The sequence below is a fragment of the Aquila chrysaetos genome, chromosome 11, assembly GCF_900496995.4.
Source record: "Aquila chrysaetos chrysaetos chromosome 11, bAquChr1.4, whole genome shotgun sequence".
Taxonomy (NCBI): Eukaryota; Metazoa; Chordata; class Aves; order Accipitriformes; family Accipitridae; genus Aquila; species Aquila chrysaetos.
Genome location: NC_044014.1, coordinates 39,320,952 through 39,338,414, shown reverse-complemented (window position 1 = coordinate 39,338,414; position 17,463 = coordinate 39,320,952). Strand labels below are relative to the sequence as shown.

At 54.7% G+C, this 17,463-nt stretch overlaps 1 protein-coding gene across 3 annotated transcripts in view; it reads right to left on the bottom strand.

Moving 5' to 3' along the window:
- Positions 1–2,058, bottom strand: part of UNC5B (unc-5 netrin receptor B) — a 55,096-nt gene extending 53,038 nt beyond the window's left edge. For 2 of the 3 annotated variants that reach the window (XM_030030239.1, XM_030030240.1), the window contains exon 1: positions 1,870–2,058. In XM_030030239.1, the coding sequence (XP_029886099.1) occupies positions 1,870–1,960 (91 nt within the window). In that variant the 5' untranslated portion in view covers positions 1,961–2,058. Of the gene's footprint in view, positions 1–971; positions 1,000–1,869 lie in introns of those variants that run through there. The other variant, XM_030030241.1, reaches the window with a different exon arrangement.
- Positions 2,059–17,463: the final 15,405 nt, after the last annotated feature.

Here is a 17,463-nt window from a genome sequence, read left to right as displayed (position 1 = left end):
CTCCCTCCCTCCTCAAAACCAGGCAAGGATGGGGAAGGGAGCGGCTTATCACCGGGGCGCAGCACCCATCTTGGCTCCCTCCTCTGCATCATCACATGCAATCTCTATACAACGCTCCTGGAGAAACACTAATTATAGCTCTACAGCTAAAAACTTTATACACATTTACGTATGCCAGATTAACAGTGTGCCTTCAGAAAGCTCCCCAGACTCAAACTGATCCAGCTTGGTCAGGTCTAACTTGTTTGTTCTTCTTCATTCCCTCCCTCCTGCCCAGTTGGAGTTCAACCCCTGCGTGAACTTGGTGCATGCAACCATGAGGAGCACTGCACGGGACAGAGGCAGGCACGGGGGTCCCGTACCACCAACCCAGCCAACATCTCCCCCCCCCCCCCAGCATCCCCAGGCTGCTTGGCCACAGCTAAACCCTGACCCACAGCAGCCTGGCTAATCCAGCCTTCCCAACTCCCTGCCATCCACAGCATCCCACACCGTGCCGAGCCACAGGTCCCCTCACTGCCCACCAGTTGCCAGGTCTCAAACCTCTCCCTTGCCAGCAAGGGAGAGTTTCTTCTGGCTGGAGGATGCTGCTGCAGCAACGTCCAGGCCACTGAGTAAGTCAATAGTGCCATTTCTGTTTTCCATTTGCCGAAACACACTAGATCTTTGTGTGGCGGAGGCGGAAAAAATATTAATCTAATTAAGCTCCCTCCCCAAAATTCCTCGTCACCTTAATTACGCTTCAGAAAAGAAGGCTTGGTTCATTTTCCTAGAAAATCAGCTCGTCAGGAGACGCTTTCAACTACTACCAAGACCGATCCGCGCTACGCGCAGCTCCGCGCCGCGTCCTCAAGCCCTTGCCGCAAGCTGCGGGAAGCGGGCGATGGGCTCTCCTCCCCAGTTCCCACGGGGGTGCCGACCTTGCCCATCACCGGAGCCCCGACGCTTACGGTTAGGGTAGAGGTTCCAACCTCGAAAAGCCATCAAACTTTATAGGGCTCCGCTTCCGAGCTCTACACTCGAAGACATCTTGTTCTACCTGGAGGATAAACACCGGCACCTTTGCTTTGCCACCGCCGGAGGATGACAAAGGACAAAGTCCTGAGATGCAGAGGATGTTCATGAGTTGCTGGGGGGGGTGGTGGTGTGTGAAATATAGCGGAAAGGCTGAATTTGATCACAGGAGTCCTAACGAGAGAGGGCAGCAGGAGAGACGCGCCTCTGTTTATTGTCTGTGGCAGGGATTACCAACGGAAGGGCTGGATTTAAGTGCATCTCAATCACAAGATTGGGTTGCGCACAGGAAACTTTGAAGAGCCATAGGAAAAGACCACTTAGCTGCCTGGCCATCAATAGCTCAGTTTATCAAAAGGCAGATAAAAAAAAAAATAATCCAAGCTGAATAATTAACTTATTTGACCCGCTGAGGAATCACAGCCGGCGACACTACAAACAGGGCTGGGTTTGTTTTGCTTTTCCCAAGGAAAGAAAAAAAAAATTATATATATATATATAGAAATATCAGCAGGCGGCAGCGGCGGGGCAGGGCGAGCGGCGCTGCTAGCCCGCATCCCCCGGAGCATCCCCCGGCCCCGGGGATGGCTCAGCTCCCCCCGCCCAAACCTGCGCTCCCCTGCACACCCCTCAACCTTTATTAAAAGAGAAAAAAAAAAAAAAAAAAGAAAAGAAAAAAAAGAAAAAGAAGGAAATAAACGCCCCAAGGTTGGAACCCCCCTCGAGTTGCCCCTAAAAAAAAAAAAAAGAGGTAAACCGCAGTGAACTTTTTTTTTTTTTTGGGGGGGGGGGAGGGAGCAGGGCACGCTGCCCACCCCCCGCAAAACTTCTGCCCCCTCCCCGGCTCCCCCTTACCTGCGGCGGCCAGCGCCCGGCGGAGCAACAGCAAGAGGAAGAGGAGGATGAAGCAAGCGGCGGGGCGGCGGGGGCCGGGCGGCGGCGGCATGGCGGCGGCGGCGGGGGCCGGGAAGGGAGAGGAGCGGAGCGGAGCGGCTCTGCCTGCCCGCCCGCCTCGCCACACACTGCCGGGCTGCCCGGCGCCGAGCGGGGCGGAGCGGGGAGCGGCCCCGGGGCGGGGGGGAGTGGGCGGAACGGGGGCGGCCCCGGCTCCGTGCCTGCGATGAGCTGCTCCCGGCCTCAGCCACCCCCTCCCCTCCCGTTCATCACCACCTCGTGCAGCCGGGATGGTGGAGAAGGGGGGGGGGGGGGGGGGGGGGGGGTTACAAAGCCGAGCCGGGAGAGGGACTGCGAGGCAGGGATGGAAAAAAACCGCGTTAAATACCAACCGGCGGAGCTTGGTCTGCAGTGGGGATGTGCGGGCGCAAGGGGGAGCCCCGCAACGCGTTCGGCGCCGGGTTTCATCCCTCCCCGCAGCCCAGCGGGGCAGCGGCCCCCGGGGAACCGGCGTGCTCGTCCCCCCGGCCCCCGGCGGGGCCGTACCCCGCTGTGCCCGCCGAGGAGGCTCGTCCCGGGGAGAAGCACGCCGGGAAAAATACTTGAACGCGTGAAGCAAACGTGTGCTTTTGCTGCTAACGATGCGAGTGCCGTAGGAGCACGTAACGGACCGCTACATCCCCGCCAAGCACCGGCATTGAAACCCAGGCTGCAGAATATACCTGCAGGAGTATAAAAAAAACCCCAGACACACACACGCACAAAAAAAAAAAAAAAAAAAAAAAAAAAATCACACATTGAGGGACATATCCTGCAACTACTCCTCAATACCTGTACATCTCCTTCTCGCAAGGAATTGAAAACGAACTTACAGGTTTGCAAACTTGGAGTGGCGGGGCTGCAGTTTTCCACACGACGAGTCTCTCCTCAGGCTGGGTTTAAACGCCACCTCGCTCACCGGAGGGGCACCCAGGAGACGAGACAACCCCAAGTTCAGCGAAGTTGCCTTACGATAGAGCACGGCGCTGCGGCTCGTGCGGCGGCATCTCCGCAAGCAGGGCTGCAAAGTGCTGGGCGACAGCAAGAACCGCTCTCTTCCGCTAAGGGAGAAGGGGCCACCATAGCTGCCTATAAATGGTTAAAATAGCATGGGAACTGCTAACTACTTTTAATTGCTGGCAGCTGCTCAGTTCCTCCCGGGTAGGGCAGTGGGGGCGAAAAAACCCTGGCAGGCAGGCGGTAATTACAGCCTGCGCCTCACCGCCAGCCCGGTGGAACCGGGTTTGGCACTGGCTCTCTCCAGGCCCAACGTGCTGCTCCAGCCATGGGTTTGTTCCTTGGCCTGAGCTCGGTTGTCGCCTTCGGAGGGGTAGCGCAAACCCTGATGGGATGGAGAAGCTGGGGGGCGGCTTCTGCTGTTGAATTGGGGTGTTGCATGCAGACCATGGGGTTCTGCTGGGTGACCCAGGAGCGCCAGGGGTGGCCTTTGCCCTTGGAATGGGCCTTTCGGGCATCACCCAAAAAAGAAAATCCACGTTTGGAAACCTTTCAGAGCTGTCATGAGCTCTCCTAGCTGCCCGGTTGCCTTCTCCCACCTTCTCCCACCTTACCAGTCCCATGGGTACCCCCAGCCAGACCCCAAAACGGGAGGGTACTCGTGCCACGCTGCTTGGGCCACCTGCACATTGCCAGCAATACAGCTGCCTTGAGTGCTACCTCGAGCATCCCACACTCGGCTGCACTTCAGCCTGTATTTACAGAGCAGTGAGACATGCTGAAAAAGGCTTAAGAGCCAAAAAAAAAAAAAAAAAATCTTATTTCCAGTTGTTGTCGATGGGGCGAAGCCAGAAAAGAAGAGCCTGGCTGGACAGGGAGGGGAAGGGATGCGCCTGATGCAGACAGACATTGCAGAGGGGCTGGGGGTGAGAGGTCTGGGAAAATAAACCAGCAAAAAAGGCTATTTTCCAGCCGGACCAGGCCACGCGTTGGGCTCACGTACAGCTCGTGGCACCGTAACGCAAGGGCGCATCGGCACTTGGCTCTGGCCCCACGTGCAGCCCCGAAGCCCGGGTGCTTGCGCCGGAGCTCGGTGATCGTTCGTGCAAGAGAGGGCTCCGTGCCTGGGCGGGTGTTTATTCTTTTATTAAATAACACAGATAACACTCGGGCCAGTGTGTAAAGCACTTTGAGGGGCTCGGAAGACTGGCTTGGTACCAGTGCGGGTATCCGTACTAATGAGCGGAGGAGCCGGCGGGCATTCAGAGCGTCTGCTTTTGGAAGCAGAGTGCTCCTTTTTACAGGTTTTTTTTTTTTTGTAGAAATGAGTGAGAACGTGTGGGTTAAATCGGGTGGCGTTTAAGTCGTTGTCTGGTATTCAAAATATGAATTAAAGCAATGCAAATTAATGGTTAGCCTACCACTATTTTGCAATTTTAGAAAAATATGACATGACAAACTATCATTAAGGCAAAGGGCTGTTTTTCCTCCCAGGTGTTTACATATTACCCCTCATTTTCCTCTAATGGCCTGGCATGCACACGTCAATCAAATCCCCAGCGCAGTGGGACCCCTCCCAGCAGCCGATTGAGAGGTGCGACGAGTTGCACAGGACTCAGCTGCCCGGCCGCGGCAGGGTCCGGCCCTTGTCGCCAGCCCCGGAGGGATGGAGGTTGATGGCGCCGAGGGGAAGCTGACGGCACGTGGGAAAGGGTCCGCACCACCCGGTTTGGGTATGGCTCAGGAGAGGGGCAGCAGCGGATGGGACGCCTGATTTTTTTGACATTCTGCACTGGGCACGGGGAAGGACTGCTCCCGCTCAGGGACGCGGGAGGACCAGCAGTCCCACCGGTGACGCACGCGGCATCTGAGCAGGGACCCTCCGACCTCTCCGGTGCGTATCTCCGGTCAGGCATTCGAGTCTCTAGCAATAGCCGCGGGGGGGGAGGGTGCATTAAAGCGTTAAAAAAGATTGCAATCAGATGAATAATAAACAGAGGAAACTCCCAAAGCATAATCAGGAGGTGGGACAAAGACTCGCTTGTTCAGACTTCCAGGTCACGGCGCCTTTCAGCCGTGGTCGCGCTGTCACGGGAGGGGTGGGTAGCTTTTCCCACCCAAACTTCAGACGCAGAGTGGACCTTAAGTGGGCTGAAATGTCCTCTAAAAGTGCCTTTTTCTTTCAAATGGCGACCATGCTCCTCACTAAGTATCTCAGCTATCTGGGATAAGGCTGGGCTTGATTGCACTGAGATGTCAAGACATCTTTATGGTATAAAGAATTTTCTATTGGGGGGGGGGGGAAGATGATTTTTATTTTTTTTAAAGCATTTTCTTTAAAGCCCCCACATGCTATTTGCAGCCGTGGTCAGCTGGAAGGGCCGCAGGCAGCTAAACATGAGGGTAGCCGGAGGTGCTTATCTATTTGGGGGTTCATAGGTCTTCGAGTCAATTTGCATTGCATTATCCAGAACTGTGCTATCGGGCCAAACAGTCCCGCCAACCTAATTAGGCATTAGTAGGAAGAGAGCGTCTGAAGACATGCACACAGGGGAAGAAGAGGGGATACGCAGCAAAGCTACAGATAACGTGGGGTCGAGACACAGGGAAGGGCTTCCCCAGCAAGGAAAAGCCGTGGCTGTACAGTTTTGCTTTCCCTGGGATGCTGCAGCCCGGACAGCCTGGCATCGGCTCCCCACCGGCTCACCCGCAGCAGCAGGGACCAAATGGGGAAAATTGCACGTTTCCAGCTGCGGGAAAGCAGCCATCGCTGAACTCTGCTGGTCCCACCGCAGGAGGAGGCTCAGCCAGCCCCTGCCACATCTCTCGCTCCACAAATAGCCGCTTCCCTGCTCTGGGAATCCAGCCGGGTTGAAATCCCCCTGCTTTTTTTAAAGGGGGGATTTTTCTAGGGAGCTCCTTGTTACCAAGAGAGCCTCAGCAGGAAGTAAACACTGAGTTTAGCAGTGGTTGATATTTTTTTTTCTTCCCTGCTACTGACAATTTCCTCGCCTGCGTGCTTTGGGTGCACTGAAGGAGGCTGCGGAAATTGTCACTGACGGACCTGCTGCAAGAACGCTGTTGACTGCCGCGGAGAAATCCCAGCCGCTGCCTGTAAAGGATGGGAAATTTGCTTCTCCCTGTAACGTGGGGAGGGCTAGGGCAGAAAAAGGGCTGGAGGAAGAGAGAGAGGGCAGCTTTTCCTGCAAAAGAGGAGGACCACTGTGTTTTGCTGGGTAGGCTGTTGCTGGTGGGCACCTGGATGGAGCCAGCCTGTCCTCTCGATTCGACATTAGCCAGCCTCCCTGCTAATTTTGCTCTGCGCACAGCTCCGTGGGGATGCTCGGAGGCAGCAATGTACTCGGTGCTTGATGCACCGTCAAAACCTGAACGAAGGGCTTGCTCAGAAACGTCCACCTCCGTCAGCAACTCCCGTGCTCTCTGGGGGTGAAATACCCAGCACCGACCCTTCCCTCCCCTGCTCCGTGGGCTCCCCCACCCCATGCTGGGAAAGGCGTCCTGTGGTCCCCGGGTTAACCCTTTCGGCTTGGGCCGGGGAGGTGAAGGCAAGGGACTGTCCTCCTGCCCATCACCTCCAAACGGGATGGCTGTACAGTGCACGTCCCACGCTTGGGCTGGCAGGGTCTCGTGAAGGAGCTGAGCAAGGCGCAGGAGAAGATGTAGCATCTTCACGGAAGCTGAGGATGGAGAAGACCCACTGGACTAGCACGACATGATGCATGCCCAGCACCTGCTTGGAGGGAGACATCCCTGTCAGGGAGATGACCAGAGAGGGCAGAACATCCCCAAGATGAAGACCAAGAACCCTGAAGCACCATATACATTTCCCAAAATCCTCGAGCCCATGGGGTACGTGGTGTGATGGCCCTGCACCAGACACGGGGCAAAAGGTGGGGTCTCCAAGCCCCTGCCCTGGCTCCCTCCCAAACCGTGTTCGTGGGTGAGAGACGGAGAAGAAGAGAGGCAGGGTCTCCACGGAGGTGCTGGGGAGGGAGGAGGTGTTTGTGGTTCAGTGGCTCCCAAGTCCTTTCTGCTTTGCAGAGCTTTACAAGTGACACCGGCGTGTGATTCGATTAGGGAAAGCGCTTCACTTTCTACCGACACCAGAGCCTCCTTGGCTTCAGCTTGAGATGCCATGGAAATCCCGCTTGGCGGGGGGAGAGGCGGACACAAACACCCTGCTGTCCCCCGCTTCGACTCTCGTGCCGCCTCTCTCCTCCACCCTGGGCGATGCTTCACGGCATCTCTGTCCCACGGCGGGACGGAGGTGGGAGCCACTCTCCTGGCGCCAGGAAAGCCTGGTTAGGAGATAAGTAATGCCCAAGGTGACGATAAGGCATGTTATGAGCCCTTCTCCTCACGAGGGGCTGGGCTGGGTGGCTGGGGAAAGGTCCACACGTGCACGCACGGACCCGACGGGCAGGAGCCAGTGCCCAAAACCACCAGAAGATGCTCTCGGGATTTTCGTCAAGGCTACGGTTTGCTCCAGAGGGAGCCCATCGGCATCTGGACCGGCATCAGCAGTGCCTCCTGAGCATCTCTCCCACACCTATAAAAGAAGAGAGTGGGAGAAAAGTGGAGATAAACACAGCCACGAAGCAAAGCAGAGACCTTTCCGGCTCCATCCTCTGTGCGATGCCAGGCCGGGCTGGCAGGGGAGTGGGAAATTGCCAGGAGGTATGAATGACGGAGAGGCGAAAGAAAAGCCGCAGCGGGAGGGTATAAAAGCACCAGTGCTGTGGAGCAGGTGCAGAGGCAGTGATAATTCCCTATTTCTTCCAACACAGGAACTAGGAGTGTCCAAATCGAGTTATCGGGCAGCAGATTTAGGGACAAACAAAAGACACTGCTTTTTCCACGCCACCCATGATTAAATTATGGAACTCATTGCCACAGGATGCTATGGAGACCTACAGCCTAAACAGGCCCCAGAAAGCATTTAGGCAAACTCTAGGGGCTCACAGGTCTGTCAAGGTCTGTTAAACATGATGGAGCAGCCACCTCAGGGAGTCCCTAAGCCCGGGGCTGCCGGGAGCACGCGTGGGACAAGGGGCTCGGCAGACCTGCCATCCCCTGCCAGGGATGCTGGACCAGCTCAGCGTGGGCCATAAATAGATAGTGTGCCTCATCACCTAAATAAACTGCTCCCCAAATGCTCTTGAGGGCAAGGGGGAGGTTATTGGACCTCAGAAGCGCCCAGGATGATGCTACAGGACAGGCAGAGAGGGGCATGGAGGGACACCGGGGTTTACGTCCATGTCCCAGTGCAAGGTGGCACCGAGCCCTGGGTATTGCAAAGCCGCATTGGGGTGGCACAAGCAGCCCCGGAGAGCAAAGCAGCGGAGAAACAAGTGTCTCTCCACCCCGCCTTGGGACCAGCTCACAGCCCTTCTTCACAGCTGAACTGAGCCAGGCTTGGAAACCACGGGGTGACCGCTCCTGCCGCCTGCCCCTTCTCCAAAGCAGATGCTGGGGGTGATTAATGACCACTTCAGTGAGGTGCCAAATCCCCATCCCCTGCCAAGCTGCTGGGCAGGCTGCTCTGGGGAGATAGGGCAGGAGAGGGGGGCCAGCTGGCGAGCCGGGGCCACGGCGAACTTTGGGACCAGACCGAGCACTGGAGCTATTTGTGCAGCTCCCCGGGAAGAGTCCTCAGCCATCATGTAAGAAAGACGAGCGCCCGGGCTGAGAAGGCATGGCCACGGTCCCCGTTAAATCCTTTTTGCCAAGATATTGGCCGGCTGGTTTCCTGCGTCTGCGTACACTGTGGTGTTTGAAAGGCACCCTTGCATTTACAGAATTGGTTATCTTGCTTTATCTTCCATCTCCAACACAAATATTATGCGGCTGACTGTACACTGAATAGACTAAGCTCAGTTTTCCCTCTTCTGCAAGCAAAAGCAACGTCTGATGCTATGGAGGGGGAAGAAGCTGGTGTTTGCAGCCAGGGGCCAGCACCTGCTTTGGGTGAGCATCCCTATACCTGTTTTTTTAAGGAACCCATCTCATTTCCTTTTGCAGATCGATGTTATCCATTCCCAAACACCAGCAAGAGTGCAAACCCAACGAGTGCAAGCAGAAAAACCTGTGGGATTGGGGAGAACCTCCCCCAAACTCCTCCGAGATCCCTTGCCAGGGATTTTCGCCTGTGACTGCCCTCACAGCTGACTCAGTGAGTTACGGTGGGCAGAGCCCTGCTGTTTCTCCAGCTTCAGGCGGAGATGCTTTTGCTCAGAAGGAAAGGGAGAAAAACATCCCCCCCTCCCCACAAAGACACCAGGTGCCAGATCCGCCTGCCATAAACATGGCACTGGCTCCTTGCTCTCCATCCAGCATGTCAGCTCAATAATTTATCGTCCAGGAGGTGCAATAACTATCCATAATTCACGAGCAATAATGTTCTACAAGTTCAAACTGGCATTTGGCTCCTCGGACCACACGCCGTCTTCCCGGGCCTGCCTTGCACCACGTCCAAGGTCTCATTTCTTCTTGCCAAAAGGCCCGAAGGCAGCAGCCGCCTCCAGGTTGATACAGCCGTGAGGGGCATCCTAGAAGCGCCAGGTTTTGGAGCCATGTCCATCTGTCCCTGCTCTTCAGGTTTTCAAGGGCTTCCTCACCAGCCGGTCTCAAAATTGTGAAGAACTCTTGGTTTTTTGGTCTGAAAGGCTGATGAAAAACACAGGTTGTGGGACTCTGTATTAGCGGAGCGATAGATGGAGGTGCTTGGGAGGAGCAAGACGAGGTCGATCCCCGACGCAGAGACCTGGCATCCACCAGCAGCTCACTGCAGCAGTGCCTGCGGTTCGTTGGTGACCCCTCCGGCAGCGAAGGGATTCCTGTCGGCATGGGAAGGAACCCTGTGCCATGGGAGCGTGCAGGTCCCAGAGATGCCACAGAGCAAGATGTACAGCGGTATCTTAACATCTGAGGCTGATAAACAGCTCAAGAACACAAGATCCAAGTGATGATTTGGGGTTGAGAGTGGGTGGAGGGTGGCAGAAAGGGCCGGGGGAGATTGCAGTGATGGGTTAGCCCCCAGCAGATAACACAGAAGCATCATGATATCAGCCTCCGAGACGCAGAGAAGTGAAGCAGCTTCAGGGAGAAGTCTGAAACGTGAGCCACCGAGTTCTCAGCTTAGAAAAACACCTCTTGCTCTGCAAACTCTGTTAGTCAGACGTAAAACATGGTGAAGCAGAGCATGCTGGAGCTCCTTCGCTCCCGGGGGAGATGTTTATTAACTCGTCAAAATATAACGTCTGTTGTTGCCAGCAAGAAGCTAGAACGGGAGAAAAGAAAAAAAAAAAAAAAAGAGAGAGAGAGAAAATAGAAAAGTGGGAGGAAAAATAAAGCCACACACGAAAACCATCATTTGCTTCCCTGTGCTTGGCTGGAGATGCTTGGTCTATGGAGCGTTCCTGAGCCTGGACCACGGCAGGAGCTCCGGTAGCATCATCCCGGTGTGGCAGGAGGAGATCCCAGGGAAGAGGCTGTTGCAGCACCCAGCTCCGACCCACGCGCTGTTTGCCGGAGCTGTTCCCCGACCTTTGCGTAATTGGGACAGTTGGCATACCTGGCCTGACATAAATTAAAGCTTCTAAAATAAATAAGGTGATAGCTGGAAATGAGATACCAAATTAATGTTGAAATAGCATGGGGCCATGCTGCTGCAGTCATTACATCGCGGTGATACTCCGTAACAAGAAATGGGAGAGCAGCCACCCGGCTGCAGCAATTATTTTAATCATATTTGTTTAAGAGCTACAGATCAGGGACTAACTTGCTTTGCCAGGTATTTGCTGTTGCTTTGCTCACCTTGAAATAGAGGCCGAGCGCCCAGGGGATTAACCTGGGGGTTTGTACCGTTATCCCGGTTTTGGCCAAGCGCATCCCTCTGAAACGATGCCTCGTTGCTCCCGATAACCACAATCCTCCGTAAGTTACACGTCACGGGCAGCATTGCCAGTTTATTATTATAAGCCCAAGTGGCTTTGGTGGGGTGATGCTGGCCTCGATTCAGCCAAGCGATCAGGGGTTTTTTTCTTCCAACTTGCATTTCAGGACCGGGACCTCAGTTGCTTAGCTGTCCCTGGGTTTGGAGGGGACAGAGGGCGAAAGATGCTCCTCCAGGTGGGAAGGCAAGAAGCAAAGTCCCCACGCAACGAGGATGGCCATTACAGACCGGGGCTGTAGTACTTTGTCCTCACTGTAGGGTTTTCCCAGCCGTTTCAGCCTCCGGTACTGTCAATATGTACTTTAAGGAACAATTTACACCTAAAAATGACCGCCTCCTGTGAAAGTGCCACCGTACAAAACAGCAGATGGTGTTTGAACACTGCAAAATGAAAAAATATATCTTTAAAAAAGATATACAAGAGTCACCTTGGTGCTACGCGGGCGCCTCAGGGTCTCGATTTGCAGCTTTCTGTGTGGGGGAAAAGAAGATGGCAAGTGCTATGAGATAATACCGGTGGCAGGAAAACACTCTTCCTGATGGGGCCTTGGAAATCATGGCATGGGCACAACCCAAAAGGAGCGCGCAGGGGGGGCTCCCTGCCCAGCAGCCCCAACAGCCCCCAAGGGCCACCACGCGTGCCCAGCTGGGGACGGGACAGGGAGCAGGGCAGGCTTTTTCCTCCCTTTTTCCCCCCACTTATGCTTCTTTGGATGAAATGTTGTTTATGGAGGGGTAGGGTGGGGTGGGAGAAGCGTAAATCAACCGGCTCTGCTTCCATTTGGGGTTGCTGGGGAGAAGCCGGTCCTGTTGGGATGATGACCCTTCCCAGGTACCAGCCCCAAGCAGGCTGATGCAGCAGGAGGTCCTGCTCCCGGAAAGGCACACCCAAGTGTTACAATAACACTGGTTTTGTACATGAAACATCAAAACTTTTAAACCCCTCCTGCTTGCAAATCTTTCCTCTCGCTCCCCGTCCTGGAAGCAAAACCCCACTGAACCCCCATCCTCCAGCCGATGCTCCCTCCATGTTAAAAAACCCTTTTTCTTAGAGGTTTTATTAATAAAAAAGCTTGAATGCTGCTAATTTCCAAAATAAACAAGCAAATCTTCAGAGCAGCAAATGCAAAGGGCCCTCTAGGCATCTTCTAAATGTCACTGAAAAGCATTAGTCCTAACGCGTGCCCGGCTGCCGCTGCCTCCACAGCCCCTGCTCTGGGCACAGGGGAGATTGGGAAGTTTGGTTTTGGTGGGAGCAAAGAAAACCCCCAAACCCAGGCCCCCTCGCAGTTGCTTTGAAGCCAACAGGCTCTCTGCAACAGGGGAAAAAAAAAAAAAACAACCCACAAAAAACCAAAAAAAACGGGTTCAGCTTCACTCCTAGCAACGGTATTTTGACAGCTTCTATTTCGGGGACGGCTTTATTGTTTTCCCTCTGGTCCACAATTAATGCCTTACCTCAAAATAGCTACAAGCCAGCAGGACTTTTCCACTCACCAGGCAGCGAGCTGCTCTGAGCTTCCTCCATGTTGTAATTGCTCACGGCTTGGCCTCGCTGTCCCCAGCTGGACCCCAAGCCTCCCAGTTACTCTCTCTCCCCTGAAAGAGGACAACCTCCCTGCTGAAGCCAGGTGCCGATGCTTAAAAGTCAACCCGGAGGAGAAAGCAGCTTGCAAACTTGTTTTCCATCAGTCTGGAGGTGCTGTGCCCCAGCAGGTTGAGGTCAGGATCAGGTCAAGCTGCTGGGAAGCGGCCGTAGCCGGTGCATGGGAGAGCCGCAGGCTGGGGATGCTCCGAGGGCTGTAGGAAGGAAGATGGAGCCAGGGCTGACCTTTCCGTCCTGCGCTTGCTTTCATAGCCGGGAAAGGTTTGGCATATGTTAGCCTCGAGGATTTTACCTGCGGCGCTGGCTTAGCCGGGCAGCCTCGTGCAATGGGATACGCTGAGCCTCGCACCGGGGTATCGCTCTCCTCCCTGGGGTGGCACACCCCAAATCCCCTTGCACACCCCCTCAGGCTCCCTGCTCCCCTTGCCACAAAATAAACTTATAAACACCCCTCTCAAGGTTATCCAACGCTGGTTAAAGATTTAAGAAAAGCACTGTACAATGTATACAGTTCCTTCTGAAATATTCATCCCCCGACATCAATGTTTCATCAATTTTCTATCATATATCACCCTTGACACCAGCTTCAATCATGGTGGTGCAGATTGTGAAAAATAGATATGTTTACGGAACCGCCCGCCTTCAGTTTCCTCTTTTCCCACATAATTTAGTATCAATTAGCCCATGCATATATCACCTTCCCCTCTGCTCTGGGTGAGCCAGCTGTGCCTCCAGCTTCCCTCTCGGAGCCGAGAGGGCAGGCAGAAGCGAGCGGTGGGCAATCCGGACCGAGCGTGGGAAGCCTCTTTGCAGCAAGGCCCTCGGCACTTAACCGGAGCCGCCCTGCAGCGGAGGAGCCATACCAAAGGCGCCGGCTTATAATTTATCCGCGAGAGCCTGCGTGCCCCCATTGCGGGATGCCAGCTGCCCTTTCGCCCGACCCGGGGCTCTCGGGAGCCCCGTTTTTCACGTGTTGGACACCAGGTCCCGTGGCAGCAAGGCACCGAGCTCCCCGAGGGACCCCGACTCAGGGCAGCAAGGCACGCAGCGGGGTGGACGGGCTCGCACCCTCCCCGGCCGCAACGGGGATGCCTCACCTCCGTTCGGAGCCCACGGAGGAAAGCCCACCGCTGCTGCCCACACCGGCAGCCGAGCGAGCACGCTTGTGCGCAGCAGCGTGCTAACCCAGAGTCCATTAGCAATTTGTGCTGCTCACCCAGAAATCCCAGCCCAGCCCTTTGATCTTTCCAAGGAATAGATTTCAGGTTTGACCCCATCGCTGGCACAAGCAGAAGGGCCTTCTAGCCTTTTTTTTTTTTTTTATTCTTTTCCTTTTTAATTCCCGTAAATTGTTTAACCTGTGCTAAGTGCCCGCCTGTGCCTCTCCTGGCCCCACTAAACGACCGACAGGCTCCTTCAATCTGCCCATCAGTCCTTGCCTGGCTGCCGTGGCAAATGGGGGGGGGGAAGCGCTTTCTTGCCGCAGTCATCTTTTGAACCGCAACATTTCAGCACGGCTAACGAAGTTAAGGGAGACCTTTCCTCCCCCGCCCCAGCCTGAGCTGGAGAAGCCAGAACATTTTATCCGTTATCTGATTTGATGTGCAAAAAAAACAGAAGGAGAGAAAAAAAAAAACCCAACAAACCTCACCGCTGGCTCCTTCTCGCCTTTAATTGTGGCGTACAAATGCCAGGCTTGTTTTTGCTCTCTCTGAAATTCCCTCTGTCAGTACAGGGCTCCCTCCGGTTCAGGACAAAAATTGACTTCATGTCATGAATGAAGTAATTATTTCCCTCCACAAATGAATATGGCAATTATTTTCTTTTTCCAGAAGCGAGGGATGTGTGTGAGGTTTAAGCTGCCGAGCAGAGCCGCGTTCCCTGCCCGGCGCAGGGCTGCTCTCGGGCTTTGCTCGCCGGCCAGGCGTGCGGACCACCGCACGCAGCGCTTCTGCCCCCTCCTCGCCCCGCTGCGGAGTCACCTCTTATCTTTCCTGATGCCGTATTCAGGCTTCGTCTGGCTGCCCTCCAGCAAAGCTGGGGGTCCCTGCCAGGCACCGGCAATTTGCTGGATCGAGGGAACCGGCGAGGGCTGCGGTTAGGAAGGCAGTTGCTCTCCCTCGCGGCTCTGCCCTTAGCCTAAGGTGATCCACTTGACCCTAAAGCAACTTTTCCCCTCTGTGCTGTTTCCCCCAGCTCAGGAACAAAGGACATTTCCTAACGTGCCCATCCCGTATTCCTTCACTGAGGAAGAGCAGGGATAAAATACTGCCTTGGGTATGTGCACAGGGGGAACGTCAGAGACTTATATATCCCAGTTACAGAGATGACCGTGGAAAAGTTACATTTCTGCTTCTCCATTCACCGGTGCCCCATTCCCTGCTGGGACCAAGGTCTCCCTTCTCCAAAGAAAGGACTGGGGCGATGGCCAGGAGACCAGGATTAGCCCATCGCAGGCAGACACTGCCTGCCATCACTGCTCTGTGGTTCTCACCGGCACGAGAAGGCGGTGAGGCACCAGCCGTGCACGGACCCTGCAAGAGGTCAACGCTGAGCAAGGACTGGGTCTTTCCTCAGCACCCAGAAGGTCCTTCTCCAGCAGCAGGGCTGTGTTTTGAGACAGAGGTCTGCCGTACGTACACCTTGCAACGTCCTGGCTCTTTTTTTCCCCGGCCATTCACTTCGTGCATGCCCATTTCCCGACTCCAGCAATGAAGGGTTTACCAACTCATAAAGCATTTCTTCACCGGCTCTCAAGCGTGTTGAAGCTTCTGCAGGTGTTAAAAGCCACTGTAAAGAGCTACACAAAGCAAGCTATTCGCAGCGCATGCTGAGATCTCTGAACCCCGCAAAAACACTGAAGCGATGCAGCAGCATGTACCGAAGAGCGATGAACCAGTGCCATGATTATTAACTACTTCCAGAAACACAAACCCCAGGCAATCCTGCAAGAAGAAACACTTGCCATGGCAGAGCAGATGGGTCATCACGAGGCACTTGTACCAGCACTCAGAAATCTTGTCTTCACGTTGAAACCTTCTGGGTAGGGCCTGGAAGGAGGGCATTCAAGCAGCTTCTCCAGAAATCCGTGCCCCATTCTCCTGCCTGGCTGTGCCCTACCACCATGGCCAGCTCAATTCCAGCAAGACAAGAACAAGAAAGAACGGAAGAGAGAGAAAAGTGGTAATAAATGTATTTTTTTAAATAGTTTACCTGCACCGTGCTGGGTCAAGAAGTCAGAGCAAGCCTCCACTGTGAGCCAACAAGCACTGAAAGCTCCATCCCACCAATCTGAAGATGGGTGTTTGGTGGCACTTTGTAACTTTGCTAATGTAGAAAGCATAAAGCTGGAGACCTCTGGGCTACAGCACTCCTCCCACCAATACTGGATAATACAGTAGTGGCTTTGCCCTGTGGCCTCAAGAAGTCCTTCTCACCCTTCCTAACCAAGGGGCTATCTAACCTGCATGTAAAACCTCCAAGGACTACCCCAGGTTTTTGGAAAGACTTGCACGGATCACCAAGGGCAATGCTGGCACAGGGTTTCACCTATGACGAGGCAAAAATGAGGGTAAATACATGTTGGTTGTTTACCTCCACATATGCACAGAATTACATATTTATTTTATCGCAGGCTTTTCATAACCCATCATCGTGTGTCCCATGTGAGCCACCACCCAGGCCCAACCCCAGCACTCCCAGCGAGACCCCCATCTCTCTGCTCCGCGAGTTAAAACCGCGGGACGCGAGCATCACTCCCCAAGCGAGCTGGAAAGTCACTTGAAGGTTGTGAGTGACCTTGAAGAGAGCTGGACGTTGGCTTGTTGGCTGCGGCGGCAGAAGCGTGAAAATGTATTGCAGCCCTTGGGCAGCCTTCAGTTCTCATTTAAGCTGTTAATCAGAGGGGGAGAGGGAGGAAAGCAGCAGCAGCAGCAGCTTTCCCCCGTGAGCTTGACTGCAAAAGTGTGAGTGGCACTGGAAGGGCCTTCAGGACACGGGTCCTGCTTGGCACGGGGTGGGGGTGGAAATCAGCTCTGCCTTGCCGCAAGAAGGGCGGTCTCTAGGAGCCAAAAACATACATTTCCCTTATTCTTGTTAGTCCTTTCACGGATGGAGTTATTCCAGTAACTAGTTCTCCCGTGGTCCGTAGGTCTCCCCTCCGAGGGCGGCATCACCGCCGCGACCCTGCCGTGCAGTTCAGGGCCACCTTGCAAAGAGAGTGGGTTTTTTGCCCCCGTGGACCCCCACTAAGGCACAGCTGCCCCAGAGCATCCTGCCATCTCTGTGTTGCGGTGAGAAGGATGCGGCAGTGGGACCTTTCTGCTTTCCGTCCACATGTCACCGTGCCATGAACGGCATCTGCTGTCCCCGGCGTCCCTGAGGACCGGCACAGCTCCTGTGGGGACCTAGGGCCATGAAGCCGTTGGAGAGGGACAGAGAGGGACACAGGCACAGACTCTGCTCCTCGGGGGAGTGGGGGTGGTCACCTGCCCTACCAAGGGGACCAATTCAAATACAGGTGGGATGCTCTAAGAGAGGGCAAGCAGAGTTTGAGCAGAGCACCAGAGAAGCCACCTCCCCGCTCACCTGGTCCGATTACCCTTCTCCAGCACCGCAAGGGTTAAGATGAGTCTATTACTGTTTGCTTGTCACTTTGTCGCTGATCTAATGACCATCGATAATAGTTGAATAAGAATTGATGGAGAGATGGATTTAATTAACCTTGGTGTCAGCAGCTAGCATTGCTGTCTGTTTGTGTTAATGGAGCAGCTCAGGAAAAAAACTCTCTTGAGCTTTGCGTGGCTCAGCCTGCGGCAAGTAAAACAGTCCTATTCATCAGCTGCGCCCTCCAGGTATACCCAGGGAGTGCCACACGGAAATTGCTTCCTCCTTCCTCCAAAAGAATAAAATAATCACCCACTCCGAGTCCCCAGCTTCACCTGCCATCTCCCCGCTTCCTTCTGCCTCCCCCTCCTGC